This window comes from Notolepis coatsorum, assembly GCF_963971535.1.
Source record: "Notolepis coatsorum genome assembly, chromosome: 1".
NCBI lineage: Eukaryota > Metazoa > Chordata > Actinopteri > Aulopiformes > Paralepididae > Notolepis > Notolepis coatsorum.
In genome coordinates this window covers 249,876,224-249,888,384 of record NC_140165.1, presented here as the reverse complement: position 1 = coordinate 249,888,384, position 12,161 = coordinate 249,876,224, and the positions used below count along the sequence as shown (strand labels likewise).

Genomic DNA, 12,161 nt, shown 5'->3' with positions numbered 1-12,161 from the left:
CCTCGTTCTGTTACTGTTCCCTTGTTCTGTTACTGTTCCCTTGTTCTGTTCCCTTGTTCTGTCACTGTTCCCTTGTTCTGTCACTGTTCCCTTGTTCTGTCACTGTTCCCTTGTTCTGTTCCCTTGTTCTGTCACTGTTCCCTTGTTCTGTTACTGTTCCCTTGTTCTGTTACTGTTCCCTTGTTCTGTTCCCTTGTTCTGTTACTGTTCCCTTGTTCTGTTACTGTTCCCTTGTTCTGTTACTGTTCCCTTGTTCTGTCACTGTTCCCTCGTTCTGTCACTGTTCCCTTGTTCTGTCACTGTTCCCTTGTTCTGTCACTGTTCCCTTGTTCTGTTCCCTTGTTCTGTCACTGTTCCCTTGTTCTGTTACTGTTCCCTCGTTCTGTCACTGTTCCCTTGTTCTGTTACTGTTCCCTTGTTCTGTCACTGTTCCCTTGTTCTGTTACTGTTCCCTCGTTCTGTCACTGTTCCCTTGTTCTGTTACTGTTCCCTTGTTCTGTCACTGTTCCCTTGTTCTGTTACTGTTCCCTCGTTCTGTTACTGTTCCCTCGTTCTGTCACTGTTCCCTCGTTCTGTTACTGTTCCCTCGTTCTGTTACTGTTCCCTCGTTCTGTCACTGTTCCATCGTTCTGTTACTGTTCCCTCGTTCTGTCACTGTTCCATCACTCATACGTTGTCTGTTCTCACACCCTCACCTCTACTGCGTTGGTCTGTCATGTTGTGTTTCACTTAAATAGTTCCTCTTTCTTTACATTAAATTAAAGGTTTCTTTCCCTCTCTCTTCTCCCTTCTTCCTCTCTCCTTTCCCTTCTTCCTCTCTCTCCCCCTCCCGTCTTCCTTCTCTCTCTTCCTCTCCTCTCTCCCCTCCCTTCCTCCTCTCTCCCCCTCCCTTCCCCTCCTCCTCCTCTCCCTTCCTCCTCTCTCTCCTTTCCCTTCTTCCTCTCTTCCCCTCCTCCTCCTCTCCCTTCTTCCTCTCCTCCTCTCCCTCCCTCCTCTGCTCCCCTCTCTCCTCTCTCTAGCAACAGCAGTGGGAAGCAGGCTATAGCTATAGATGACTGTACGTTCCACCAGTGCGTCCGACTCAGCAAGTTTGACTCTGAACGCAGCATCAGCTTCATCCCTCCTGATGGAGAGTATGAACTCATGAGGTCAGAGCCCACCAATACATTATAATATGTATATATATAATAGAACTCATGAGGTCGGAGCCCACCAATACATTATAATATGTATATATATATATAATAGAACTCATGAGGTCAGAGCCCACCAATACATTATAATATGTATATATATATATAATGGAACTCATGAGGTCAGAGCCCACCAATACATTATAATATGTATATATATATAATAGAACTCATGAGGTCAGAGCCCACCAATACATTATAATATGTATATATATATAATAGAACTCATGAGGTCAGAGCCCGCCAATACATTATAATATGTATATATATATATATATATATATATATATAATATAACTCATGAGGTCAGAGCCCACCAATACATTATAATATGTATATATATAATAGAACTCATGAGGTCAGAGCCCACCAATACACTATAATATGTTTATATATAATAGAACTCATGAGGTCAGAGCCCACCAATACACTATAATATGTTTATATATAATAGAACTCATGAGGTCAGAGCCCACCAATACATTATAATATGTATATATATAATAGAACTCATGAGGTCAGAGCCCACCAATACATTATAATATATATATAATAGAACTCATGAGGTCAGAGCCCACCAATACATTACAATATATATATATATATATAATAGAACTCATGAGGTCAGAGCCCACCAATACACTATAATATGTTTATATATAATAGAACTCATGAGGTCAGAGCCCACCAATACATTATAATATGTATATATATAATAGAACTCATGAGGTCAGAGCCCACCAATACATTATAATATATATATAATAGAACTCATGAGGTCAGAGCCCACCAACAATACATTATAATTAGTGGTGGGACTCTATTAAAAACTTTAATCGAATTAATTTGAGACTTTATAGTTAATTAATCTAAATTAATGTAATTTTAAACTCGTATCAATATTTGATGCGGAATGCAATATTTTTCAATTCAAATGTATTTTGGTATATGAGTGAATCAATGAATATATATAAGTTTAAGCAATAATCTTGTTTATTACCTACTACACAGACCAACAGATAAATGCAATTCTTTTTTTAAACAAAGTGCAGCACTTTTAGGAATAATATATAGCGCAAAAAAGGACCTTTTGTAAACTCAAGCCGTTTCGAGGTCAAAGTAAAACAGTACATTCCAGAACAGTTGACCATTGGGGGGGGGGGGAAACATCTTGATTGATCTGAATTTCTCTTGTGTGTCCCCAGGTACCGAACCACTAAGGACATTATCCTTCCATTCCGGGTCATTCCACTAGTCAGGGAGGTCGGTCGCACCAAACTGGAGGTCAAAGTCGTCATCAAGTCCAACTTCAAACCCTCGCTGCTCGCCCAGAAAATAGAGGTAGGACAAGCCATTCAGTAGGTGGGATTCATTAGCTGCATGTAGCTCCACTAAAGTGTCCCCACCCTCTCGCGGCCACAGTTTTCACCCTAGGAGGCTGACATTCAGCATGGAGGTCAAGTGTTTGTGTGAGGGTGTGTGATTTTGTGTATTCTTTTGCAGATTAAGTAGAAAACACTGCTATTCTTCAGCTTAAGAATTCTTCCATTAAGTCAACAACAGCTTTAATAATTCCTATTGCACCTGGACCAAAGTGTTATAACTGGGTTTCTCCACAGATCTGGAAATGGTTGAAATGTGGGGTTTTGACCATTTCCATGTCTTCTAAAAGTGTATGTGCTGCTAGTCACTGAGAGACTGTGTACAATGTTGGTAACATTATTAGTCTGTAAACATCTCTGAATGATAAATCCCTGTTTAAAAAGTAACTAAACAACTTAGTAGTTGATATTGTCACCCTGCAGCACACACTGCCACACCCCAATCTGTGATGTCATACTGCCTCATATTAGGCTTGTTCGAGATGGGATAGGCGGACGCAGATCTGCGCAGGTTTCACTACTGCCTCGCCAAGCGCGTTGCATGACGGTTAGAATGTTGTCCGACTTGCTCTGAAAATCTGACGAGGCGAGGCGTGGAACTCCCACGGGAGCGAGCCACAAGCAGCCTTCAGAGCGAGGCGCCACAGTACCTCTCACTCGGCTGCTCCCGGCTGGGAAGCGACTTGCTATGGTCGGGCAAAGCGCCTATTGGCTCAGAAAAGTTGTCAGTCACCAGCCACGTGACAGCCAGGGAGTTATGAGACGTTTGATTGATTGATTGATTGAAAACTTTATTATGTTATGCGTTATCATCATATCATCATGATAAACTTCAAGCTGTCAGACACACACACACACACATACACACACACATGTGTCGTCTGTTTTGCCTCAATACTGTATATATAATTCTGTTTTGCCTCAATATACACAGTATACATATATATATTGATGCAAAACAGAATTATTCAGCAGTGTGTTGTGTGTGCGTGCGGCCAGGAGCGCGCAACAAGATGGTATACATTATGGTATATGAATAGTATATTCCACTATAGCAGTATATGGTGTGTTCTGTACATTTGAATCTGATCTAATTTTGCACACGGCCATCGCATTATAATGAGCTGGACAGGTGTGTAATGTGTGTGTGGTGACGTGAAAGCGTATCTGCAATGCGAGACTAGGCGAGAGGCTCTTGTGAAATCGGCAGTGTCCGCCCTTTTAACTCCTCCCCCGGCTTCACTCGGCTACTCTCGTCTACTAGTCGAGGCGAACCGAAATCCATCTCGAACAAGCCTACCCTGCAGCACACTCTGCCACGCCCCAATCTGTGATGTCATATTGCCTCATATTCAGGGCTGTACGTTAACTTTTTTTGCACATAGCACTGGTGCTACAGAGGTTGATAGTTTTGTAGCACTGGCCAAAATCTTGTAGCACAAGTATAAAACGTGTTATATTTGTAACAGTCACATGTGCCTATTGTATTTGTGTTATTTAGTTGCAGTCAGGGAACAAACTTAACTTTTTGACTTACCAGCCATTTGGCTGGTAGATTTAAAAAAAGGTAGATTTTTTACCAGCCAAAAATTATAAATTGCTTTTTAGTATATCGCCATGTGTTATTATTACTATAATACTCTCATATGCTATTTTCAATTAATATCATAAACAACATAAGGAATATTAGCATAATTTTGAGTGGACTGAAGGAATGAGTCAGCGTTAATGGTTTTAAATGCAAATAATTTATTGAAACATAGAAGTGGGGTCGGTTGGGACACACACACACAATGGGGGACCCTGATGTAAACAAGACTAAAGTCTTTCTCTGGTCTGCATCCCCTTAACAATTGTGTGTATTGAGCCGTACTGTATTGTACCCATTCTGCAATCTGTTAAATAAAGTTTTCATTCATTCACACTGTTTCAACTCACCACCCCCGCATCATATTGTAGTCTAGTCTGTCTTCAAACTTCCACTCCTCTCGACACACACACACACACACCCTTTCCCCAGTCCACACTGTCTCTAATTCTCTATGGCTCTGCCTCTGATCAGGATTAGCTTGTTAGCTTATGCTAATGTAACGTTCATTTCGGGCGATGTGGGCATAAAGGAATGGCAACGATGCATTTGACCCGTTGTGAGAAAAAAAAACACCACAGACTTATTTCGGATCGCAAAATAGCCGCAGTCTGCTGTGCAGCTCCGCTCCGCTCGGCTGAGAGCAGAAGGCAGAAGCACGGTCTGGGGCGGATATGACATCACGGAGTTGCTATGGGTTTTTTCAAAATAAGAGTATCATATGAACCTGACTGTTGCTAACTGCCGGAGCCCAGATATATCATGACTGGAACTGCGCTTAGGCGGAAATGAGACCTGTGACAGGATTTTCAAAATAAGAGTATCAATATGAACCGAATGCCTATCGCACCAGTGCTACTGAAGTAAATCCATTCATCGCACAGACCGTTGTTGCTGTAGCACGTGCGATATATATGTCGCACTGTACAGCCCTGCTCATATTGTCACCCTGCCACGCCCCAATCTGTGATGTCATACTGCTTCATACTGTCACCCTGCAGCACACACTGCCCCGCCCCAATCTGTGATGTCATACTGCCTCATACCGTCACCCTGCTGCACACTCTGCCACGCCCCAATCTGTGATGTCATACTGGCTCTTTTTGTCCTGGATTGAACCTCCAGGGACTAAACGGCTCTGTCCTGCCTGCTTCCTCTGTCCCTGCAGGTCCGTATCCCCACCCCTCTAAACACCAGTGGAGTCCAGGTGATCTGCATGAAGGGAAAAGCCAAGTACAAGGCCAGCGACAATGCCATCGTCTGGAAGTAAGAGCTCCTTTTCCCCCTCGTTTTTAATTGTAAAGATTATAATATTATACTATGTCTCGGGTTACTCAGTTGAACCATAGACTGTTGGTCAATAAGCTAATGTGAAAAGAAAACGAAGCCTACATTATACAAGCTGTGTGTCCGGCTAGTTAGCGGCTAGTTAACTTAACGGCTTGTCTGCCACGCAGTTTGCCCATCTTATACCACTCTCTGCCAGTGCTGCCTGTAACCCTATGGAGTGGCTCACCTTCTTTGCAGGGCTATAACTTTTTAAATATTATAGCTATATCGACATTACTATGGCCCATTCAACATCGGGTATCTATCGTTCCGGATGTGGGAACGTTATATTTGTCCATTCATACATTGTCGTATTAGTACCGTCAAGAATATAAGTGTGTTTTTAGAGTGTAGAGCAGTAATTCCTAGAACACGTGTTATAGGCCGCGTCGCTTATTATACATTATCGATTGCTGTGTCGTCCCTATACACGCTATATAAAAGAATTCAAATGCATATGATCGCTATACATTATGCTCCATCATGCGTGAAGGAAAGGGAGGGGGGGGGGTGTTTATGATTCCTTGATTGTCAGTAATGGCTTTCTTTAGTAAGACACCATACGTTGATCAGATGGATTGCAATGAAATAAATGGACAATCGAGCTGGAAATAACGTTAGATTCCTCTTACCTCTGGCCGATGCGTCTGGGGAATTTTTTTCTCCAATTATTTGATGTTGATCTGCTAGATCCATTTTCCGTTTGTATGACGCAATAAACGCCGAAAGCATATTGATTCTTGCGTCTCGAAAGCGATCCCATGCACTCGAGGTGTGTATATTGATCCACGTTACAAGATATCTCTGGCGGAGCTTTTTCCCCGATGCACAGAGCGCCACTTCCGGTTTAGAGTGGAGTGTAACTCGCCTGAAATCCACCAGGCGGCGGTATTGAGGCGTGGCAATATCAGACAGGGTCCAGCTGGCTCCCGGAGGCTTCCTGGATGAATTATGAATGCCAATGGTGAATAAAAGAAATAACGATCTTAAAAACAAGTTTACTCGTTGTTGGCACTCAACGCATGGCAGCCAATAACGAGTAAACTTGTGATTGGCAATTAATGTGTTAAAAGAACAAGCAGAGGGTTAAAAGAGGACATTTAGAAGAACAAGTAGAGGGTTAAAAGAGGACATTTAAAAGAGCAAGCAGATGGGGTTAAAAGAGGACATTTAAAAGAACACGTCAACATTCTGGGAAATACGCTCAGAGGACTGGGTAACCGTTTAAGAGATAATTAATATAGCAGACTCTCTTCTTCGTTGGGGTATTTTGTCCTCGATGGCTTATAGAGTATAGATGTATCGGTTCTAAGCCGAATAGACAAACGGCAGACTTTTTCCCCCCAGGCTATCTTGACTGAAATTGGCTGTTATTTACAGCAGTTGTCTTGATTGATTGAAAACATTATGAACAGATTGCAGAATTGGTACAGTACAGCTCAATACTAACAACTGCTAAGAGGATGAAGACCAGAAAAATACTTTCATCTTGTTTACATAATAATAATAATAATAATAATAATAATAAACTTTATTTGTATAGCACTTTTCATACAGAGGTTGCAGTTCAAAGTGCTTCACAACAGTAAAAAATACAGGCATGAGCGAGCATAGCAAGCACTGGTAAATCAGTGTTTCACATTAGGATCTATCATCCTAATAGGCTCTCTATTTACAGTTTCATTCAGTAATACAAATAATAAAATAGTTTAAAATGAGTACATTTAAAAATAGTCTAAAAATTATAAAAGAACGGACATACAACAGTAAAAAATACAGGCATAAGCGAGCATAAAAATTAAAAATGTAAATGCAAAGAGATAGAGGTAGCAAGGTTAGGCAAATCACAGTTCTTCAGCAATACAAATAATAAAATAGAATAGATTAGATAGAGTAAAAAAGTGCGGTTTGATTCAGTTTAAAATAGGCTAAAAATAATAAGATAGAACGGACAGTAAAACGTGTGATAAGATTGTTCAATAACGAAAAATATATAACAACAGAGCAGTGTATCGCTCTTAGTACTTTGAGTTTCCATCGCTCTTAACATAATACATCAGATATGATGATGAAAATGGCCCAGTTAGGAGAATCAACCTTGGCTAGGCGGTGATGTTCACGATGTACCTAACTGGAATGTTAAACAACTTTGCTAGCAGAGGAAAAGATTTAGGTCAGAAGTCATCCTCTCCTCACAACAGAGCATCACTCTAACATCATAGAACCGACATATGAATTTCATTGGAAGTGTATATACACATAAGGGTCCTACATTTTCAATTCATCAAGACATTTATGACATACATACAAGACATACAAATATACGGTACTGTGTAAGAAAAAGAGATCATAAAAAAATATACATCCGTAGGGGAAGAAACTGTACATTGGAGGGGGGGGGGGCTGGTGGTGTTTGGACATTGACCGGGCCAGTTTCTAATTGCAGCCACCCGTAGGTGCTCTTTGAGAGCGGTCTTGAAGGAAGGTAGTGATTCACATTCCTTTATGGCTGTGGGTAGGGCGTTCCACATTATTGTGGCATAATTGCGAAACGTGTTTACTAGTCCCTTGTTTGTGCCGAATCTGGGTTGGAACATGATTTGTGGAACTCCCTCTGGTGTTGTGGTCGTGGATTTCACTAACCTTTTAGTAGGAAGTATTTCGACAGGTACATGGGTATCTTAGTGGTGTAATGTAACTTGTAGACCAGGCCCATTGCAAGTTGCTGTACTCTGCCGTCTACTCTAACTAAGCCATCCTAGATTGTCAAAATGGGCAGGGGTGAGGTGGGCTTTAGGAGTAAGGTCAAGCAGTAGTCTGACAGTTTGTTTTGTGATGTTTGTAGCCTTGTTTTTAGGGCCTTTGAGGTGCTTTGGTACCTCATGTACCTGATGTCATTGAGGATGTTGACATTGAGGTTTGTCATCGCGTCACATTGTGGCAGGATTGGTTTGCATCATGAAGACTGACGCGGTCGATGTCTGAATCACTGAGCAGAGCAATAAAACTGTCTCTGCTGACAAAGGATTCCCAGTGTTGCACACTGACGTTCTGAGCAGAGAGGTTAAACGTTCAGCCTCTGAGTGTCTAACTTTGTTTTAACCTTATTGCAGGACATTTTGACACCACATTAGGTTTTACTGCATGTTACTGAAGTATCATGTAATAATCTGACATCCTGCATTTGTACTACAGTGGTAGCCATGGTAACATTAGTACTACAGTGGTAGCCATGGTAACATTAGTACTACAGTGGTAGCCATGGTAACATTAGTACTACAGTGGTAGCCATGGTAACATTAGTACTACAGTGGTAGCCATGGTAACATTAGTACTACAGTGGTAGCCATGGTAACATTAGTACTACAGTGGTAGCCATGGTAACATTGGTACTACAGTGGTAGCCATGGTAACATTAGTACTACAGTGGTAGCCATGGTAACATTAGTACTACAGTGGTAGCCATGGTAACATCAGCACTACAGCGGTAGCCATGGTAACATTAGTACTACAGTGGTAGCCATGGTAACATCAGTACTAGTGGTAGCCAATGACTAAGACTTGTGATTAGTTTCTTAAAATTTTATATATTTGTATCCATGCTAAATGAATTTCCTGAATCAGCACATCTCTGGTCAGCTCTAGATTTAAAATGATCAGCACATCTCTGGTCAGCTCTAGATTTAAAATGATCAGCACATCTCTGGTCAGCACTAGATTTAAAATGATCAGCACATCTCTGGTCAGCACTAGATTTAAAATGATCATCACATCTCTGGTCAGCACTAGATTTAAAATGATCAGCACATCTCTGGTCAGCTCTAGATTTAAAATGATCAGCACATCTCTGGTCAGCTCTAGATTTAAAATGATCAGCACATCTCTGGTCAGCTCTAGATTTAAAATGATCAGCACATCTCTGGTCAGCACATCTCTGGTCAGCTCTAGATTTCGAGAGGTCCGTCTGCATAATGGGAAATGATTGTAAAGGTTTTTCCTGAAAAGTCCTATGACTGTTGGTCGAGTGTGAATTTCTTCAGTCAAGTCCAGCCCTCATTAGGACTGCCTTGTTCTAAAAGAAACCCCTGCATCTCTACATGGCTGTTGTTGCCTGGGGAACAACTGGGACTAGCTGTAACTGACCAGTGGGCCAACAGGGGGAGCCAGAGTTCACTTCTAGTTTGGTTTCTTTCCCACAGTGATTCTCAACCTGTTTGATGCGTGACCCCTCAAAACACACACAGCTGGTCAGACTCTGAATTCTGATCAAACAATCAGGCTGTTTCATTTGATTCATGATTGGAGATGCTTTATACTTAAAGTTTTCATTAAGATAAGATATTCCTTTATTGATCCCTTGGGGAAATTTGGGCGTCATAGCAGGAGGGGGGAGGGGAGAGGGGAGGTACAGGTATGGGCATGGGCAGGGTAATAGTAGAAAGACATAAATATAGGCAATACAATTTAAATCTGAATATGAGAAAAGGAAACGGTGTAGACAATATAAATAACTCTAAACAAAGGTGCAGATGAGGCTGGTCCGTTTGCCCTATCGGTCATAATATACATGACAATAACTACGGGCAATAAAGGATCAAGTGCATGGCAGAGATGAAGGTGTCTCAGATCAGCGCTGAGGTAGAACTGACCTGTGTGTCTCTGCAGGATCAAGCGCATGGCAGGGATGAAGGAGTCTCAGATCAGCGCTGAGGTAGAACTGCTGTCGACCAATGACAAGAAGAAGTGGGCCAGGCCTCCCATCTCCATGAATTTTGAGGTTGGTTTCCATTCTTTCTCTCTTGTTCCATCGGTCATTCTCTCTCTCTCTCCAATGACTCTGTTCTTTATTTCTGTCTACAGTCTCTCTTTCTCTACATTCACTCACAATTCTCTCTCTCTGTCTTCGTATCTCTGTTCTCCATATCCACTCCACTTTGCATTCACTCTTTCTCTCTCTTCATCTCTATTATATCTTGCTCCATCTTCATCTTTCTCTTCATCTCTCTTTATATCTCTTCATCTCTATCTCTTTCTTCACACCTCTCTCCCCCTTAATCTCTCTCTGTTCCACCCTTCTCTCTCTTCCCTCTGAATTCAAGCTATGATTGATTTTCACAATTGAATGTTGTAAAAGTTAAGCTGTTTGTATTTTATTTATTTATTTGCTTTTGATTTCCAAAATGTTAATGAAGGCTGTTTTTGTTATGACCTGAGAGATCAGTTCCACCACTCTCTCTCCTGAAGCTAGAAATCTGAATTGAGAAAAACCTCAAATTCGATATTCTATAACACAAGATACTTGTTCCCTAATGATGAGGATAAGCACTCAATGAAGAAACACAATCCTATTACCAAAAGACCAACATGTCTAAGTACTACACACTATGAATGTATTACATGGCCCATAACGGCCCCCAAACAGTATTGTCAACTTCAACAGACCCTGAATGTATAATCTGGGACTTGGCCATAGACGATGAATGTTGTACTATTGCGTCATCTCGACAGCACTGAAAGCTGAGCACTAAAAGTTAAAAACATTTAAACTATTGGCGCCATGCTTCTAATGGGTTTTCAATAGTCTCCTAGCAACAACAGCAGCTGTGACCAGTGCTTGTGCATCTGTTTAGCACTGCTAAACATAATATTAACCTCTGACTGACAGCCTTTAGAATATTAACCTCTGACTGACACAGCCTTTAGAATATTAATCTCTGACTGACACAGCCTTTAGAATATTAACCTCACTCAGACTGACGCAGCCTTTAGAATATTAACCTCAGACTGACACAGCCTTTAGAATATTAACCTCACTCAGACTGACACAGCCTTTAGAATATTAACCTCAGACTGACACAGCCTTTAGAATATTAACCTCACTCAGACTGACACAGCCTTTAGAATATTAACCTCAGACTGACACAGCCTTTAGAATATTAACCTCAGACTGACACAGCCTTTAGAATATTAACCTCTGACAGCCTTTAGAATATTAACCTCTGACTGACACAGCCTTTAGAATATTAACCTCTGACTGACAGCCTTTAGAATATTAACCTCTGACTGACGCAGCCTTTAGAATATTAACCTCTGACTGACACAGCCTTTAGAATATTAAACTCTGACGCATCCTTTAGAATATTAACCTCTGACTGACGGCCTTTAGAATATTAACCTCTGACTGACGCAGCCTTTAGAATATTAACCTCTGACTGACACAGCCTTTAGAATATTAAACTCTGACGCATCCTTTAGAATATTAACCTCTGACGGCCTTTAGAATATTAACCTCCGACTGACGCAGCCTTTAGAATATTAACCTCAGACTGACGGCCTTTAGAATATTAACCTCTGACTGACGCAGCCTTTAGAATATTAACCTCTGACTGACACAGCCTTTAGAATATTAACCTCTGACTGACACAGCCTTTAGAATATTAACCTCTGACTGACGCATCCTTTAGAATATTAACCTCTGACTGACGCAGCCTTTAGCATATTAACCTCTGACTGACGCAGCCTTTAGAATATTAACCTCTGACTGACACAGCCTTTAGAATATTAACCTCTGACTGACACAGCCTTTAGAATATTAACCTCTGACTGACGCAGCCTTTATAATATTAACCTCTGACTGACACAGCCTTTAGAATATTAAACTCTGACTGA

General features: G+C 41.2%; 1 protein-coding gene across 1 annotated transcript in view; it reads left to right on the top strand.

Annotated features, from left to right (window-relative positions):
* The window catches only part of ap2m1b (adaptor related protein complex 2 subunit mu 1b), a 46,034-nt gene that overhangs the window by 27,256 nt on the left and 6,617 nt on the right, over positions 1-12,161 (top strand). Inside the window, exons 7-10 of the mRNA XM_084329978.1 lie at positions 1,020-1,148; positions 2,399-2,534; positions 5,332-5,429; positions 10,158-10,269. Coding sequence (XP_084186104.1) covers positions 1,020-1,148; positions 2,399-2,534; positions 5,332-5,429; positions 10,158-10,269 — 475 coding nt within the window. The remainder of the gene's footprint in view (positions 1-1,019; positions 1,149-2,398; positions 2,535-5,331; positions 5,430-10,157; positions 10,270-12,161) is intronic.